General features: G+C 37.7%; 1 protein-coding gene across 8 annotated transcripts in view; it reads left to right on the forward strand.

The window, feature by feature from the left end:
* LCOR (ligand dependent nuclear receptor corepressor) overlaps positions 1 to 13,451 on the forward strand; it is a 53,733-nt gene extending 40,282 nt beyond the window's left edge. For all 8 annotated transcript variants that reach the window (XM_075843024.1, XM_075843029.1, XM_075843023.1 and 5 more), the window contains one exon: positions 6,260 to 13,451. In XM_075843024.1, coding sequence (XP_075699139.1) covers positions 6,260 to 10,733 — 4,474 coding nt within the window. In that variant the 3' untranslated portion in view covers positions 10,734 to 13,451. The remainder of the gene's footprint in view (positions 1 to 6,259) is intronic.
* The last annotated feature ends 7,246 nt before the right edge of the window (positions 13,452 to 20,697 follow it).

Below are 20,697 nucleotides of genomic sequence, written 5' to 3' on the forward strand. Positions count from 1 at the left end.
ACAAAAACCAAACACTGCAATCTTATGGCATTTTACTAACCCAAATTCCTTAAACATTTTATTTGATGGTTTTCATTTTTTTGTATTTAAATTTATTAGAGTTTAGAAAGCACTTGCTAGTTCCTGTTGAGTAGAGAGAGGAGCTTTATTAGCACTTTTTTTCTATTTCAGCACTATATAATCACTCCTGACTGGAGTGATCACTGAGATTGTCACTTATTATATATATAATGGATCATCGTAGTCTAGATCCTTTTTCATTTTATTTATTTAAAGCTGAACGACTTTACTTCAATTGGAATACAGTTTTTATAGGTTATATTTTATGGGTAGTCTTCGTTTTACCTGCTAATAATTTAATAAATGCCACACATTTAATGCGTCATTTAAAAACCCCAAATCGGAACATTTTAAATGCTATCCGGTAACCTAAATTGCTGATTTACTTGCCTTAGAAATTTAAAGCGGTAGAAAACCATGCATCGTGCCAGAGCTGTAAAAGCAAATATTTGATGACCACTTCATCGCCTCCTAGGTTTGGAGAATAGTGAATAGCATTATTTAAACTAATGTAGTCCTGCTTATTCAAATGCTTCTAGCAGAGGAGTCCTAGCCTGACATTGAATACCTTACGAATGTGCACATAACAGATTGGGGCAAATTTATCTGTAAAATTACCCCAAACTTTCTGGTGTAATTGAAAAGAATGGTGTTCATGTTGAATGCCATATCGGTCAAGCCCCTAAGCACCTTTCTTTTGGCATTGCATTTCTGTAATTTTCGGGGTAACAAGTGTTAATTTAAAGTTGCACTGTGTGCAACCTTTTTACAGAAGTTTTCCACAAATGTTGCTGAAAAACTCGGCCACACATCGAGCATGCTGTGGTCTTAAAAATTTGCAGCATTCCCTAAAATACAAACCAATTTTATCTGCAGTAGTTTTAATTAATTTTTTTTTAAGCCCCATTGACTGTATTGTACTATACATAGTTGCAGAATACTGCAGCTGAAGTCCCCAAAATTCCGCCACGTTTAAATGTAGGTTAAAAAAACGTTGGTTAAACGGCTCAGCTTGTATGTAGTAACATTTCCATATGTTAGATGCAAGCATTCATTTCATTTGTAATTGAGAAGGATAAAAGTATAAAGCTGAATAGATTTACTGTGGCCTGAAGAGGTACAGGCCTTCTATATTAAATTACAGTCAATATCTCCTGATAAATCCAGTACTTTATAGTCAGTTAAAATACACAAATTTCCACACTTGATTTTGTTAATTTTTTTTATTCTTTTCCTGGAAAAAATATTTGATATTTAATGCACATGAAAAAGAATGAAATTCCGAAGTTTTGGGATTTTTCTTCTATGTAATGAGTAGACTAGTGTAATTGTTTTACCAGCATAGATCTTACCGAAATGCGGTTGCAGAAGTATTTCTAGCCCATGAATGCATTTGATTGTAAACTGATCATTTTTCAGGATATACATGTTTATATAATTTTTTTTAAGTAAATGTTTTATCGGACTCCCATGTATTGATTACAGACGGGATGTATTTGTACAGCAGGTCACTGCTGCTAGGAAAAAAACAAAAACCTTGTACAAAATAGACATTAATGTTTTTTGCATAAATTGTAGCCTCCGCTTGATGGGATTTCTGGGATTGTTTTTTTTTTTTTTTTTTTTTTTTTATTTGCTGTTGCTTTCAGGCTAAAATGTTAAACTTAGGAATTCAACATATGTACACACTGCTTGAAACCCTCAGGGACACTCTACTCACTACTCACTTGATTCAGGTACTTGTACGCTGTACTTAAATTTAGCAGTGATTTTTGTATTTAATTTTTTTTTTCCTTCCTTTTTCACGTGCTTGTAGCACATCCTTGATGAATGTCAAGTTTAAAAAAAGCAAAAAAAACTCACTTCAGGTATCCAGGTATAACTCAGCCAAACGGTTTATAAAAGCTGCATATGAACTCCTCCGCACACAGTGCCTCAGACACTTATAGTGGCATTCTGTATATTCAGTTACTACTGAACAGATAGCACGGGGGTTCCTGTTTTTCCAAATAAACAAGACCATATATCTTAGGAAGCTGTAAGAATTGTAATTATCTGTATTTGCTTCTCTTGGATGGTGCAAACTCGACGCCATTTGTATTAAAATTAACATCATTTGACAGCGTATTAATTTGCAGAGAAAAGCTACTTAAGGTTAAAGGAAAACTTGAGACCTAACCATTCGTTAATCCGCATTTGCTAAGATTAATTAGGATTTCTATTCCGCAAGATGACTACTTTTTAACTGTTATTTCTCTCTATATCTATATATATATTAATTTATAGTAATTGGATAACCTGTGTCCAAACAGGAACCCCCTCCTACACACTTATTGACCTCATTTCAATATGCTGTTTACAGTTTGACAGAATTGTATAATTTAATATTTCTCTTGTATTGTAGTTTATATTTATTTACAGAGTTATTATCTTTGTTTTTTTTCGTACTGTGTGATTTAAACTTTTTTTTTTTTTTTCGTTCTTGCTATGATCAATGTCTTATGTAGTAGAGCACTTATGATCACGATTACATTTTTTTGTTTGATTGCACTACATAATTTTTTTTATGCAGTTCTGATTTTGACTGGACTAAATAAGATATGTCTCTTTAATGTATGTGATAAGTACTTTAAATAAAAAAAACCATGTGGTTCATTTATTTTTATTTTCAGCATTGTATGTTGAAGCTCTGATTCTGTCGTCGTGCATGTGTAAATTTTTAATGGTTCCATTGTATTATTTGACCATGTCATTTATAAAAACTACAAAAAAAAAAAATACATTCCCAGCTGTAATGTTGTGTATGGTAGTTCTCACTGGATGCTAGACTTTTCAAAACCACTATTCTTCTAATAAATTTGTTGTGTAAAAAAAATCCTCTCTTCTTTTTGTTTTAAAAACCAACAAAAGACTTTCCAAAGTTACACTGAATCGTAATTTAAAGGGTTTGGTTTACTTATCGACAATTGTATTCTAGTAATCTGTGGGGGTCCTAGTGGTTGGGCCCCCATTGATCTAACATTTTATCACCTATATATTGAGTAAGTGATAAATATTTGTGGCTGGAATACCCCTATTAAGCCTTCATATACACTAGATTTAATGCTGGTGGCATCTGCTTATATGTGAGGATGTTCCAACTAATAATACTAATGTAGACCTATGATTCTCAATCCTATTATGGAGAATCCTCTGACAAAAATTGTTCAAGTGCGACTTCTAAGAAGCTTAATTTTTGGAGCAAGTAAAACATTATAGAGTACTACCTTAGCGGTACTTTCTAGCTTAGGTCTGTACACTGTTTTGCCAGCATACTTTTTTTTTTTTTTTTTCTCCCCCTTCTGTACCGAGAAGCATAGCCTGCTGTGCAATTCAGCACACAGGCTTACCGCAAAGAAATGTATACCCGGAGTTGTATTCTTTTTATATGGCAACCTATGGGCAAGGTATGCAACTGCATGGCTTCCAGCTGTGTACGTTCGGTGTTTTATGTTCAATACACACAGGCCAGGAGATTTCTCCGCCGTATACCAATAGCATGATTTGAACAGATCCTTACAGTGCAAAGATGCCATGACAAGCGACCGTTGAGTGGAATCTGGTTAGACCCAGCGTCTCTGTTGCATAACCTCTGTCTTGGTGATCCATAGAGGCTGCCGGCTTATTGAGCGATGTGTTTTATAGAGATCAAGATGTCAGAAATAAAACAAAATAACAATAAAATAAATGCCTCATCCTCACATCCAGCACTCCAAGTGGTAGCTGGACGTTTTTTTTCTTCTATTCCGACCCTATTTTTGCTGGACCGTGTTCTGACAGTGGTGCACTGTAAGAGATCAAGTTCAATATTCGTCTGGTACAGGTGTGCTTTTGTGTATACATTGCAAAAATAGCATATTCATTGCATAGGCCATTAAGAAATTTCATGCATAGAAATTTACTGTATAGTTAAGTATATAATTTACAAATCATTGTACCCGGTCACAAGTCCTGAGTATATATTTATAGATTAGAGTGTATAACATTGAACTGACCTAATAGCTTCGCATTGAATGTCAAAGTGCAGAGTTTTTAAAACCATGTAGGTGACTGGCAAACATGTACCGGAAGCATTTAATTTTTATTTATTTTTTTAGTAAGTGAAAAATAACACTACATTTGATCTGTTTTCAGACAGTGTTCTTTCAAAAACCTGTTTCTTATCCATGCTAACCAAGGAATGTGTACACAAAAACAAAGAAAAATTGCAAGAAATAATTTCAGGCATTGGGTGGGTTCGATTTCAAATCAGTATTTTATTATTGGGCTGCTTCAGGAGATTTAAACTATGTTGGCTGGTACCTAACATTGATGTCCGTGCCTGCGGAGGAATAATTACTCTTCCTTATTGTTGACGTGTGGTGACTGCCTCATAACAGGACACTTGAGGAGTAGAGATCACTTCTTGGAAAGTTTTCAAAGAAACCTTTGATATGGATGATTAGAAATATCGGCAGCAAACTGCTCTTTGGTGCTGCTCAACCCAGTATGTTTGTATAGGCTTTCGAACTGTGTTTTGGAGCTAAAGCAGAGCAAGAGTTTTGCCATTATGGCCTCCCTGTCCCTACTCACTTAATGACCCAATCGCTCACTAAGGAATAAGGTCTGCTTTTTGTTCTCATTCTAGAGGTTGAAATGTATAGAACGAAACTCAGTGAGTGCTTGGGAATTTCTTTTTTGAGTAGTTTTATTTCTTCCAGAAATTGGGAGACCATTTGTTAAATCTGGAAGAAGTGCTATAAAACAGATCTACTTTGAGGAAGTGCTAATAATTCTAATTGTTTTTGCCAATTCTAATCGGATCTTGACTTTAGGACAAATTTTTAAAAGGTATATCTGGACTTGCCCTATTTTGTGAGCTAAGTTTCATACAGAAAAGGACAATCAGAAGGTCCTACTACAGTGTATGACTTGTCTGAGCTTTCATAACTTCTATGACAGAATTTTCTTCACTTATAACGTCTAACTTTTATATAGACTTGTACCCAAGTGTGTTTTCTTTAAAACTTTTACATGCAGTGATTTTTTTACATCAATAGCCACACCACCAAACCAAAGTGTGTTGGACAAACGCAACCCTCGTTAACCCGTTCTAATGTGGCAATTTGGAAAGCCAATTAAGACACACAGGACTTTCTTTAAAATTGGAGCAGATAGCAATGTCTTAATTAGGAGAAAAAGGGGAAGGAAGCCGTATTTTTAAAACATTTTTACATTTTTTTTTTTAAGTTCTACTTTTAAGGTAGTTTTATTAAAAAATATTTATTTAATAAATATATTTTCCTTAATTCTCCTGGACAAAGTGATGCCTAATATGTGTATGGGGACTACTGTTTAGATGTTTTAATGACGGAAGTGATTTTTCCAGTTCCCTGTTACAGTACAGGGTCAGACTGTTAGATGATTTTGCCAATGGCACTGCATACAGAGATGCGCAGTGCCATACTAGGTAGCATGTAAATAAGCGGCTGTCATAGGTACTGTGCCGTTAGCCCATTCATTTATGTACTATGAGTGGAAAGGGGTTTATCAACAATTAACTTTTGCTTTACTTATACCTATTGTTCTTGAGTTACCTTAGGCTAGATTGACACATTGCATTCAAAGATTTTTGCTGCGACATGAGAACTCTGCCTTAACTAACACGTTTATTTTAATGAGACCATCTTATTTGCTATGTCAAATAGTTAATGACCGATTTCAATTAGTTTACCGATTGTCCTACAACAATAAGCTCTCTTCTTGGTCTCCAACTCTGCAAATGCACATTAATTAGGCTGGCTGCGATAGATATATACATATATTAGGCTGGCTGCTAGATATATATATATATATATATATATATATATATATATATATATATAAAATTTTGCATGTAGTGGTGGTTCTTACAAATACCTTGAGGTTTATTATGTGCAGGCTTGTGGTTTGCCAAGTTTTTATTTAGAAGAATCGCACGACTGCTGTTTGACTGTTAAAGTTAATTTAACAAAATATCCTTCAAGGTATGCAGGTTAGATCCTTGTACGTTGTTTTTCTAAACATTTACAAAGCATTACAGCAATGCAGTCTCACTTCTAGAAAGAATTTGCAAGGAATGTGTTGACTTTACTGATATGTAATCGCCATGCTAAAAAAAATAATTTCCCCTCTTTTCCAGCACTCAGGATACAGAGAGAAGAGCAATAGACCCTAACACTTCAAGTTTATCACTGGAAAAGTTCATGGCCAAGCTGTGCTCGCATCACCAAAAGCAGTTTATTCTTGTGTTGAACAATTTATCCACTGAAGAACCCATAATGAAATCTAAAAGTCGAAGTGCTTCCGTTTCAGAGATTGAAAATGCTAATATGGAAGATTATGATCATTCCTGTTCTGACAGAAAAGCTAACCTTTCCCTCGTGGAGATAAACAAATCTGTTCCTGAATCCTGTTTAAATTTCCAAGTTAATAGAAGTACTGCAACAGATGTACATGAGGAAAACTACCACAATGAAATATCAAATTGTTCAGATCCTCTTTCAAAGGTGTCCGTTCCCTCCGATTTCAAGGAGGAAAATTCCATTAACCGATTTCATGCCACAGACCAAACCATTACAAATCCACATGAAGCTTTTACAACCACAGAGGAAAAAACAGGAACCATCTCTGCAAAAATATCTGAAGTCAGTCATACCGTTTTTTTAGAACACGGTGTTTTTTCACATACTAACTCGGCATTAAACATGCTCAATGATTCCCCAGGGTCTGAGCTCCCTGCAAACATCCCAAAAATTGCAAATAAAGAAAACACTCAATACATTAACCCCAAACATACGATTTTGGATAAAGATTGCAACGACTGTAAATTAAAGCAGGAAACCATGACTACAGTGATGGTAAAGAAGATTGGAAACCTCTGTGAGGGTCCATTTCAGAATCTTAATGACCATTCTGGGTCGGCTTTACAAAAAGTCAGATTGCATGAAAATAAGCGCTTAAAAACTGTTAAATGTAGGAATACTAGAGTCTTTGTGGCAAATGATTGTGATAAACAATGTGATGTTGTTTACATTAGTGAGCCAATTACAACTGAATGCCACTTTGAAAATGCAAAATCTGGAGTTTGTCCTCGAAACTCTGCAAGAAAAAGTACCCGAGGATCTCTGTTTAATGCTGATTGCTGTGAATTGTCCACTGTGCGCACATTGGTAAGAAACTCAAAAGTGGAGGACAAGGGAAACTGTACATTACATATGGAAGAAGCATTAATCATTCCGAATGGCTTGATCTCTGAGACACTACCTTTCACAGATGTCACATCACTGATCCATGTAGACGGGAAAAGAGTAGAAACGGACACTTTTAATTTCGTATCGCAAAATGATGAAATGAGAGATCTAGTACCGGATTCTTCTAGGAGCAGTGAATCTGAAAACCGTTGGGATCAAAGTCTGAATATGGTTGAAGAGTCAGTAGATCATGTTTCTGATTCTTTGACAGCTGTATTATCTTTTACGCTTGACGAACCTGAAAAAGCACATACGCCAAGCAATGGCTCTACAAATGAACTGCCACTTGGGGAACATGTTGATGAAATAACAAAGACACAACTGAATTGTTCTGTATTAAATATAGACACCGACTCTTTATCTGTCTCTGATCATGAAAAAAGTGTAGCTAAATTAGCTATAGGTCAAGACTTTGTTTTCCATGCCAATAATTCTTGCAATCAAGACGACTATTCTGGTACCCCATCATTAGACATGGAAGTCATGGTTTCATTAAAAAATAACCATTTGCTTTCCGAACGTACTAGAACACCCGAGTTTGATCCACCTAATGCCACAATGGAAGAAGGTTCTGCTACCTTACAATACTGCCATGAAAGTCCTACTGCACATTTATCTTCGTTCCCAAATGGGGCTGTTGATGATGATCTCCCATCTATTAGTCCTTCCAGTCTTTATGATGCCAAGATTTTACCTGAAGATTTTTCTGAAGCAGTTATTGCTGATCCTGCTGTTACCTCTGACCAGCAAATAATACAGTGCTGTTCAGAAACCATTTCAGATGTAGTTTCCAAAGAAAATTCAGAAAGGCAAATATCTAAAACTTCACAGGTTGATCTTAGTAGTTGCAGCAGTGTGATTAATTTCCATAAGCACGCTGCGCAAATGGTGGTCAAAGAAAGTGTACACATGGATTTAAAAATATTGGAACATGCAAAGGAAGGTCAAAGTGTAGCTCAAAATGATTCTGTTGAAATGGAGTTAAAAGATCCAGTCCCAAACCGCATAGATGCCCTGCAGGCTTCACACTGTGAACAAAGTTCTGCACCGGACTATCAGAACGCTCGAAGGCCTGATGAATGTTTTCATATTCCTTTAAATATATGTGCAAAAATTGTTGGAAATATTAATGTGCGACTAGAAGCAAATGGTTCAAAGGAGGATCTCCAGAATTGTGAGACTGTATCTTCTTTTGGATGCAACAAAATCGACAAATTTGAGGAGCCCTTGAAAACCAATCGGGTTCATGGGGAAAGCAACACAGGAGCAGGTAATCTAGACAAAATCGGCAATTCTCTAATCCACAAAAATACTAGTAAACCTTTTACACCATCAAAGAGGCATAAAAAAGTTCCTGCCCCAACTGACAGATGTCTGAGGAGCCGTGAAGCCCATAATGGCTTGATTTTAGGGAAAAATCCCTCTCTTCAGGTTTTATTAACTTCTTTTACAAACACTAACCCCGCACAGAGGTCTGTAGCATTAAAAACCGAAAATACAGCGTGCATTACTACAATCATTGATTCGGCAACTGATCAGACCAGTGATGACGAAAATTATATCTGTCTCTCTTTAAACAGTCATTGTACAGAGGGAAAACCATTACTTTGTGAAAGTATGTTAAAAAGTACGTGTTCATCACCTTTTAATTTAGACAAAAACCTCAGCATACATTTGGAAATAGGTTCTGATAAGCGAGTGGTATATTTTGCAAATGAAAGTAATCACAATTGCCCGAATATGGTAGATGCAGAATGTAAGTGTGGCGCAAAAAGTGTAAGAAATGTTTGTCAGTTGCAACTTCAAAAATGTAATAAAAGGCTGTCGATAAACTCCTCAAATTCTGTATCTCGAACCGGGAGTAGCACCAATCATGTAAAGCATACAGTGAAGAACTGTAAATCTAGCGAATCAAAGAACTTGTCCACAGAAAATGACAAGCAAGTCCCTACATTAGGGCAGTCTAGCAGGTGCTGTTCAAAAAAGAGAGACCTTTCATTAAATAATTTAGACGTAATTGGCTCTAAGAAGCAGGTAAAAAGACCAAAATTTATAGACTGGTGTTCGGAAGAAGAAAATCAAGAGCTTATCTCTAAATTTAATGACAAGTACACAACCGTTCACAAAAACTGGGTTCCATTGGCAAGGGAAACCGCAAATGGGGCAAAGTCCAAAAATAAAGCTGACAAATTAAAAGAGATTTGGAAAACCAAGAAAAGGGCTCGTAGACCGAAAAGTGTTCAAGATGCATCAAGATCTCCAATGCAATTGTTATTTATGAATTCTTTAAAATTCCCAGATATTTGTGAATGGTTTATGGAAACAACCGAAACAAAGTCTATAGTGATTGTGAAGAAATTAAATACTCGTCTTCCTGAGGATCATCTGCTGCCAATGATTCCATCACTGAAGTATCCAAGCGAAAGTCTATATCCTCACATTGAGCAGGCTCAGCGCTTGAAAAAACATCTCAAGAAATTTGCTTCGGTTTGTCCATCACGCAATGACTTCGCTCAGAATTCAGTGAATGAGTTGATCAGTAGTTCACCACTTGGCCAGGTTCCTAAAGATACAGTAAAAGGACCGAATGACTGCAAAAAACAAGAACCATGTGTAATAGCTAAAAAGGCTGCTCCTGTTCATATCTTACAGAAATACAACAGTTTGCGGGAAAATTTTAAATATCCGTCTTGTACAGTAAACAAAAGCAAGAAAGTTTGTATGGTAAATAAAGCGAAAAGTAAAGCAGGCTACAATAAAAATATAAAAGGTATGTCAACTTCAGAACTTCGCTTGCAAAAAGTTTCAAATTTCCTTACCTCTGAATCTCACATAATAATAAAAAAAAAAAGTAAGAAATGTTCCAAAAATGACTCCATGGTAGAAGATGGAGCACAGCCGAATAAAAAGAGAAAAATTGGCGCAAATCAAAACCATTTAATAAATGGACCACAGGCCAACAAAAATGCAATATCTACAAAAACTAAAGTCGGTAAATTGAGTAAAAAAGACTTGACTTCAAAATCACAGGTTCCAAAGAAACAAAGGGGAAAAGCTGGTGTCTATAAAACAGGATTAAGGAAAGGAAAAGCAAAAACTCCTATGCAAAAACAATCCCTTAATTCTCGCCTTGTTCTTAGGCGTCAGACAAGATCAGCTAAGCGAAGACCAGTTCCCCCAAATTTGTCAGACTCTCCTAAAATAACTAGTTCGTCATCTCATAGGAAAAATGAACAACGAAAAAAGATATGCACAGCCTCGGCAAAAAACAAAATAAATGTAGCATCCCAAGTGAGACACCGCAAAGCAAGGTCACAGCTGGAGCCTTCCACTCGCAAGGGGCGATCACTTGAATTGAAATGACCAGCTAAAAACTGTTACTCTTGAGCTCTTGTACATGTTATTTTTTTTCTGCATTAATCTTGAACTTCTATATAAGCTGCAGCAACCCCTGAAATCTACCGTTAACCATAATATGTAGATCTTGTGATGCTTGGGTTGTAAGGAAGTTTAACTTCTTTATTTTTGTTTTTTTTAATCTGGTGCTGAAAATGTAAGTTATTTACTATTGTTTAGTTTTTTATTTTTTAATCCCGAATGTTAAAAGTACAGTGCCTTATTTTTTTTTTTTTTTTTTTTTTTTTTTTTTTTAAGACCTGCCATGTGATAAGCCTTTCATATAATACTTGACGCACAAGCACTTGTACTGTAGAAAAATTAGGCACAATTATATTTTGCTTCTTTGCAGCTTTCATTTTTTTTTATGCACACAAGAAAAAAAAATCTTTTACCTTCTCTAATTAGAATTGTCTTATTTAATATTCAATAGCGAAGTGTTTTTTTTTTTTTTGTGCTAACAATTTCTTTTTATGCTTCAAACCCTTATGTAAAATAGACAACCATTTTATGGGCTGAATAATGATCCACCCTGAGGCGTTGGGTACCTTTACTCGGTGCTGTTGTTGTTTCACCAGTGGAGTTAACAGGCTGTTTCTACGCTTTTGTTTAGGTGGTAAGTCCACTTAATGTGTTTTGCCTGAATGCATGTCTTTGAAATAGGTTTATCGGGTCATTAATTCTGTTCGTATAAGCATCTAGGTCACTAATATTCTATTTATATTACACTTAATTTGCACTCAGTTGAATTTCATTGAATTTGCACAAATGAACTGGTAACTGAATCTGTGCGTCAGCATTTAAAAAATGGCCAAATCTTTTTAGAACTTTCATTGAGAGCACGTTTAGTCTCCAGCACCTCCTCAGGAAAGGTGGATTATAATAACACCGTTTTGTAATCATTATGTGACCTATGGTAGTAACGGCTCTGTTTTTTTGTTTTTTATTTTTGATTCTGGATGAATTCAGGTGTCATTGGAAAATCCAACAAACTCTACTGAAATTTCATATTTGTAAACAAGAATTCTGTATTCCTATTGTGAATTTACTATGGTAGGAAAATATAGTCTGCAGAACAAAAGCAATACTATAAACTAATGTGGCATTTACTCTTCAGGTGATTGCAAACTTTGTTTGCATCGGTGGTGCTTTAAAACTTGATTTTATTATACATGGTGAACCTAATTCTCTTTTTATCCTAAGGGTCCTTTTTATACCGTTTCATTTTGATTGCAATCGACTAGCGCCGATCCACGAGACATCTCATCGGTCAGCGCTCGTTTGCTCCTTTAACAAGGAGCTATGATCAGTAATGTATGGGGACAAGCGATCATTACTAGGATTGCTCGTTCATGTCTGAGGCACACCTGCTTACAACGATAATTTCTGCTGCGTAAACGATACGATCAGCCGATGAACAAGCGTTTACTTGTTCTTTGGCTGATTGTTACCCTATTGTTTGGGAACGAGCGTTCATATGAATGCTCGTTTGCCTGATCATTGGCCTGTGTAAAGGGCCTTTAGATGTGCATGGTCAACCTCTACCCCTCCACCCCTATTGTTAAAATTAAGCCTTAAAGGAAACACATTCTAAAACCACTAACTGTAAAAAGACCATAATCTTAAATGGATTTTTTTAGTAGATATCTGTGCTTTAAAGGGAACCTGTCACCATCATTTCACCTATTAAACGAGCAAGGTGGAAGTGGGTGAAAAATAAATTTTGATGTAACCTATAATTATGTTGTAAGTAGGCTCTGTACCTTTTTTTTAGTGTTCCTGTGCCATATGCTAATGAGCATACAAGAGTTATATCTTCATTTGAAAAGTCATATTTTCATTCCTCAAGCCTCCTTACTTTTGATTGGCTCCTCTCCTCCCCCCAGCACACACAAAATCCTGCGCTTGCGCATCGATGTTCTGGTGCAAGCGCACAACGGGACACCATAGAGGCGGATGCGCAGTAACTAGATTTGAGGCCCGGACAAAGCAGGGAAGGTTGTCGGACCATACATGACTGGCACATGCGCGTAATCGCAGACAAGATTTCTGCAGTCAGGGCGTGCCAGTTTTCGGCTGTGGGCGGGCATAAGCGGAACAAATGAAACTGCCGGATTACCATAAAAGGCGCAAAATGTTTGCAGACCGTTATTTACAGTCTGAGGAGTATAGTAGAGGGGATAACGGCAATGAACTTTTGACTGCAGCGGCCAGCGAGGAAGGAGTAGAGTTCAATAGGTGAAATGCAGGTGACAGGTACCCTTTAACCTTTGAAACTATACTCGTTGTTTCAACCATTCAATCAACTGCAACTCTTGGGCTTTTCTAGAATTGGAGTAGGCACTACTGGCCACATGTTAGAAAATGGCTAGAGGTGGCTAAGCTTTACAAAGCCTTTAATATATTTTTCTTTAGACTGCAACTATGCAGCTGGTTACGCTCCTGCACCATTCCAGCTCTTAAACATTTTTATCATTTTTGGAGCAACAAAAAAAACACCAACCATAGCAATACGTTTTATATCCAAAAACGTAAAAGGAACACAACACAAAATGGTGACTTGTTTTAACAGGTCAATGTGCTTTTAAATCCTTTCTCATTGCGAAATTTTTCAGTTACATCCTAAGGCTTCGTTCACATCTGCGTTAGGGTCCCGTTCCGACGGAGCTTTCCGTCAGAACAGGACCCTGACTGACACAAACCAAAAGGTTTTCGTTCCCATGACCATTGATTGCAATGGTGACGGACCCGGTGCCAATGGTTTTCATTTGTCTCAGTTGTGCAGGGGTTACCGCATTTTGATGGAATCCATAGCGTAGTCGACTACGCTATTCCGTCAAAGTGATGGAACCCCTGCACAACTGAGACAAATGAAAACCATTGGCACCGGGTCCGTCACCATTGCAATCAATGGTCATGGGAACGAAAACCTTTTGGTTTGTGTCAGTCAGGGTCCTGTTCTGACGGAAAGCTCCGTCGGAACGGGACCCTAGCGTAAATGTGAACGAAGCCTTCGTCTAGTCGAACACATCTTAAATCCGATTACCTTATGCATTAATTGCTTGTCCTACTCGTCAAATTAGGATAAACTGTAAATAAAACGTTTGATTTAGTAATTAGTTGTGCATTGCACTGAAAAGCTAACCCATCGTCTCTCAATGTGGAATTGTCTTGGTTAAATGTACTGAAGAAGAAACTTAGTGTTTTGTAGTCTCTTTGTTAAACCAGCAAGGACACCTTTTTAACAGCTGTGTTATAACTTAAACTTCAGAACGATAGCTTTTTTTTTTTATAAATGGGAAAAGATGAGCGTCCTTTCATTTGCTGTTTAATGCAAAATATGATATTCATTTGTTTAACTTGACATCGTCCTTGTGAATTGCCTAGATCTGCTACACTACTACAGTTGCTGCATATCATAAACTCTGGTACGTGCTTCCTATGTGCTGCAAATGTGTTGATATTGTGTTTTTACATTTATCAAACAATATTACTCAGTTGTTTACCTGTTTTTGTATCATCGGACTGCGGGGTTAAACTGGTGACTATATAGCAAGACACTTCTTCAAAAAAAAATTGTACAGATGTTCTGTGCTCATTTAGAAAATTGTGCTCAATTATTCACGACTAATGCTATACAGTATGACAATGTTCTGTATTGAATGCGGCAGCACATGCCTGCTATTGCACATCGTAATCTCCTTTTTGTATGTTTTATCTGTTACGTTAATGGAAAACATGCTGTGTACAGAGCCATCTCTAAGAAAAGGTTCAGGGATTTTGAGCAGTTTGAAATATTTTTGTATTGCAGTGTCCTTTTTGTAGAAATGGGTTTAGATCTTCTTTTTTTTTTTTCCAACACAACTGTACAGATACTGTGAAAATACGTTAAGGTTTTATGGACTTCTGATGATTTGGGGTATTTAAAATTTGTTGTAGTAGAAGGAAATAAAGTTTGTTGTACTCCTGTATTTATATATAAATCAATTGATATATTTGTTGAAGCTTTTTCTCGCTTTGATTACTATAAAAAAAATTCAAACACCAAATTGACTAGTCACGTTTCTAACGTTACTCGGTGCTAAAGAAAAAAACCTCTTATTTTTACGTGAACATTTTAACATGATCCTCCCCACTTTAAAAACCTCATTTATTTTTGTTCGCATGTTTTCTCTGCTCTTTCAGTACTTTTTGAGGTGTAATTATCTTAAAAGGGGCTCGTTCAGCCCAGAAACACATTGATTGCACACCTAAATAATTAAGATATACTTCTCAATACCTGTCCACATCGTTCTGGCAGACCCTATTTTTCACTTGTCAAACCTTTTTCGTACTTTGGGCCACCAATTGTTATCCGTTGCTAAAAAAACTTGGTTAACTAAATATCTGTGACCTGCTGTATGGTATGTGTTATATATATATATATATATATATATATATATATATATAATAAATGTTAGTGGGTACCTAGAATTTGCACCACGGTTCAGGCTGCAATCGCCATTCCTTCATTAGTTCTCAGTCCCCCTGATATGCAGTATCCAGGCTGCCCCTAGCTTCAGACTTTTCTCCTGTGGTAGTGCCCCTCCCAGTAATACATGCTGGATATGAGCTTTGGGTGTCCAGGATGCTGCTGTTTTTCACTAGCTCTCATGTATCAGCAAGGTTTCATTGCTGTTCAGCTTTTTTTTCTTCTACAGTCCATGAGAGATCTCCTCTTATCCCTTGTGCTAACGGACACTGATGCTAAGATGTATGTGACTTACTCCCTCCCCTGCACAGTCTGCTGTGGGTGCTCTTACAGGTTATGGGTACTAGATTCCGGAGATGGGATGTTGATCCAGGGATTTATTCTGATTTCCATATTTGGAGTCGGGGAGGAATTTTTCCCCCATGGGGGTTTAGCTTTCCTCTGGATTAACGGTAGGATTTTAGGTTGGACTTGATGGACCTGTCTTTTTTTTTTTTTTTTTTTTTTTTTCAACATTATCAACTATGGAACTATGCTCTTAAAGAGAATGTGTCGCGAATTGAACCTTACTTTTTTTTTTTTTTTTTTAAGTGAGTTACTTATTTCTTATATTTTAAGTTTTGGGCTATATTTATTTTTTATTTTTTTTTCTTCCACATGGTGGACAGTATTAAAAATGAAATAATAATTTGACATGTTTTCCTATGTTGGCCACCAGAGGGAGCACTTCCCAGAATTACAGCAAGGTGAATAAGGCAAAGCAACCTGACTCACAGCTGCCGTAAATGTTTGAGGGAATCTCCCCCCCCCCCCCCCCTCCTACAAGCCAGGAAAAAGTGTCTTCAAATTGCTAAGCATTGTCTGGCTGCCATTTTGGGTGTGATTGTTGAAATGCAGCTTGCAGAAGCTATGGGACACACCAAAAGGCTAAGGGTATGTTCACACGCTTAAGGAAAACATCTCCTGATTTTCAGCCATTTTTTAATCAAACTCGCGTTTTAACGGCAGTTTTTGGAGCTGTTTTTTTTCTATAGAGTCAATGAAAAACTGCTCCAAAAATGTCCCAAGAAGTGATATGCAATTTTTGGCGGGCGTCTGTTTACGTGCCGTTTTTGGAAAATGGCCGCATAAAAAAAACGCCACGTCTGAACAAAACGCCGTATTTCCCATTGAAACCAATGGGCAGATGTTTGGAGGTATGATCACCATCCAATACTGCTGACAGTCTCCTCCAGTGTCACCATACAATCCTGCTGACGGTCTCCTTCAGCATCACTGTCAGCAGGATTGTATGGTGATGTTGGAGGAGACTGTCCGCAAGATTGGGTGGGGACACATCACCAAATACTGCTGACGGTCTCCTCCAGCATCACCATACAATCCTGCTGACAGTCTCCTCCGCAGTAGAGGAGACTCGCACCACTATGTGATAGGAATAACCATCTACTGCTGACAGTCTCCTGCTGACTGATACCTCACCCGATCACAGAGAGTGGGGGTCTGTGAGAGCGAGGGACAGACACACACACACACACACCCCCCCCCTTACCTGCAGTGCAACTGGTCTTCATAATGGCGCCTGCTATCTCCCTACAAACAAGCTTCTGTGCTGTATGGCTCTGAACTGCGTCTGCGCAGTATAGAGCCAGCTGTCAGATGCAATGGACGGCTCTTGTTCATTGTGTCCTATGCACTGTGCTGCTGTATTCCATCTGTGTATGTGTCGTTAACAGACACGTACACAAATGAAATAAAACATGGCAGCCCCCAGTACAGTAAGTGTCAATTAAAAAAAACTGAAAAATTAAATAAAATCAATATAATATTTTATTAAATAAAAACACACAAATTTTAAAAAAATCATGATACTGTCCCTTTAACACAGATTTACAGCCTTTTGTGATTCACCCCCTCCCCCTGTGTGCTTTCTTTCCTATCTACACTCTGATTTTGTATAGCTTGTGTGATTTGCCCTCCTTGAGGTCTTGGATGCTTCCGACCTTGCATCACTCTGATTTGATCTTTGCAAAGCAGAGAGCTGACTTAGTCTGGATCACTGTGCTGTCGGATATATGTGGGAAACCGCAGGAACACCACTCCCGGCACACGTGACTTGGATGATACTGTAAAGGGGAACTCCGCTTGTCCACTCTCACTAGTACAAACACCTATCGCAACAGCCTAATAACGAGTTAAAGCGCACCCCAAAACCAGTTCACACATCCACACAAAACGCTGCCACCACTTGCCGTATTAGGCAGACAAGAGCCTTCTCCTGGTAACGCACACGTTCACACAGGCACACACTGAATCTAAATAGCATTCAACAGGTTATGCTTTTCCTCTTCGAGGTTGTGGGTAGGTTTAGAGCAGCAAGGAACAAACTTATTAATTTTAAGATTTAATATACGAAAGTACAGTGCTTAAGAAAAAGGTTACAAAAATGATGTAAATAAAATGACATACTTATAAGCAAAACAGTTACAAATTAAAAGGCAATAAAGCAAAGAATAACAGACCTCTTACGTAGTGGATAGGTTAGAGATCCCGCTGAGGAGAACAGCTTGAAGGTGGACAGAACTGCAATGTGGTCGCATCTCCTCGTCTTGACTACTGTAACTCATTACTAGTCGGTCTTCCCCTCACTAAACTCTCCCCTCTCCAATCTATCCTCAATGCAGCAGCCAGGCTCATCTTTATGACCAACCGCTACACCAATGCCTCTAATCTGTGCCAGTCACTGCACTGGTTGCCCATCCCCTTCCGAATAAAATTCAAACTTATTACTCTCACCCACAAAGCTCTCCACAGTGCTGCACCTCCTTACATCTCCTCCCTCAACTCTGTCTACCACCCTACTCGGGCTCTACGTTCTGCCAACGACCTTAGATTAAAATCCTCCATAATCCGAACCTCCCACTCCCGTCTCCAAGATTTCTCTCGTGCTGCACCCGTCCTCTGGAATGCGCTACCCCAGACAGTCAGATGAATTCCCAATATCCAGAGTTTTAAACGTTCCCTGAAAACACATCTATTTAGACAGGCCTATAACATTCCCTAATCTGACTTCTTTCCATGGCCCTCCTTTTAGATCAGTCATCAGAAAAAATATTCCCTCACACTCCTTCTCTTCATGTCCGTCATACACGGATACTGGCTGGTGACCGGCTCATGCAGCTTTGTTACCACCCCATGTGTATAAAAATGGCCGGACCATTGTACAGAACAAACACTTGTTACACTTTGTGTCTCCCTTATGTCCTCATAGATTGTAAGCTCTTGCGAGCAGGGTCCTCACTCTCCAGGTTTGAATTGTAAATGAACTTTGTCACTATGTAATATCTGATATTGTTTGTTTCATGTCCCCTCTAAATTGTAAAGTGCTGCGTAATATGTTGGCGCTATATAAATAAAGATTATTATTATTATTAGTTGAAGGAGTTAGACTTTACAGTAGCATTTTTATTAATGACTAGAAAGTTGCTTAATTTAGACATTTGTCTAAAAAGTGATCAAAAAGTTGTGTGCACTAAAAAATGGTACCAATAAAAACTACAGCTCGTCCCGCAAAAAATAATCCCTCACACCACTCTTATCGACCAAAAAATAAAAAGTTATGGCTCTCAGGATGTGGTGAAACAAAATGTGTTTGTTTTGTTTTTTGTTTTTTTTTACAAATACTTTTTACTTTGGAAGAGTAGTAAAATCTAATTTTATTTTTTTTATACATTTTGTATCCCCTTAACTGGTTGCTGACACAGGACGAGAATGCTCGTCCTGAGCGGCGGGTACTTCGCGCATTAGGACGAGCATTCTCGTCCTGTGTGACAGCCGTCTGTGTACGCGATCGAGAGTGGGGCAACGGCTGTAATACACAGCCACGGCCCCGCTTTGACAGTGGAGAGAAGAGAAACCTCTCCGCCGTTAACCCTTTAAATGCCGCGATGAAAGCTGATCATAGCGTTCAAGGAGAGGGGACTGCACTTTGATCGCGTCACAGAAAATAATTGACGCGATCAAAGCCCATAACTTGTAATTCCAGACAGCCCAGGGTCCATTGAAGGACCCCAGGGCTGTCTGAACATATTTCCTGTTGTTAGGGCATATCTCTCTAACAATCCGTACACAGGCTAATGTCCGTACACAGGCTAATGTACTACCATATAGATCTATGCCAGTACATTACAGTTAAAAAAAATCAAAATGATAAATCCCTTTATGGGATTTAAAAAAAAAAAGTTAAATGAATGTAAACATTTTTTAGGACAAATAAATAAAAAGTAAAAAAAATACTTTTTTTTATAATGAATAAACTTTATCAAATATAAGTCCCAAAACATGAAATAATATAGACATATTTGGTATCGCCACGACCGTAAAAACCTGTACAACAAATGTATAACATTATTATTATGATCGGTGTATGGTGTAAAAAAATTAAATATTAAAACTGCATTTTCGCCAAAATAAAAATGTATAGAAATTAAACTATAATGTATTTGTACCAAAAAATGGTACCTACATAAAGTACAACTCGTCCCGCAAAAAAGTCTCATACAACTACGTTGTACAAAAAATAAGAGTTATGAGCGTCGGGATGCAACGCGGGAAATCTAAAAAAATTGTTCTGTCCTCAAGGCCAAAATTGGCCGTGTCCTTAAAGGAACAGTGTCACCAAAATTATTTTTTTTTCATGTCAGTTTTATGTTAGTGTTTTATTAAAAACGTTTTTATTTATTTGTGTGTTACTTTTTTCTATTTTTAAACTTTTTCTTCCCTATGGGGGCTGACATTTTTTTTTCCATTTCTGTATGTGTCGATTAACGACACATACAGACATGGAATACGGCAGCCACAGTCCCATAGGGACTGCGAACGGGGCCCGTTCGCAGTCACTATGGTATACGCCGTCTGTGTGAACGGTGCATGCGCCGCTCCCACACAGTCCAAGTTGAAATGCGCGCCGTCCGGCGCCATTTTCCTGTGGACCGGAAGTCGCGGCCGGACAGTAAGATTACTACTTCCGGTCGCGGCTTCCGGACTTGTGCACATGGAGCAGCGGCAGCAGACTGAGCGGAGGGAGCAGCGGCGACTGGAGCAGGTAAGTGATTTCTGTGTACGTACGTGTTTTAGTGTGTGTTTACTAGTGTATGTAAACCTACTACACTGTGTGTTAGCACAAAAAATGGCGACACACAGTGTAGGAGGTTAGACTGTTCAAACCCCTCGCCACTAGCCAGGATAAAGGAGGGGGGGATTCTCAGAGCTCAATAGAGCGAGTGAGTTTTTCCCAATTTTGCAGCAAAAAGCAATGTGGTTGCTTTACCACATGCAATGCTGCAATTTTGGGAATAGCTCCATCTAGTGACCAGCACTGGGAAATATTATAAATTAGAATCTAATTTATAATATTTCCTGACTAAAAAAAATTAGAACAATGTTTAATACCTATACACTAAT

The sequence above is a fragment of the Rhinoderma darwinii genome, chromosome 11 (assembly GCF_050947455.1).
Source record: "Rhinoderma darwinii isolate aRhiDar2 chromosome 11, aRhiDar2.hap1, whole genome shotgun sequence".
Classification (NCBI taxonomy): domain Eukaryota; kingdom Metazoa; phylum Chordata; class Amphibia; order Anura; family Rhinodermatidae; genus Rhinoderma; species Rhinoderma darwinii.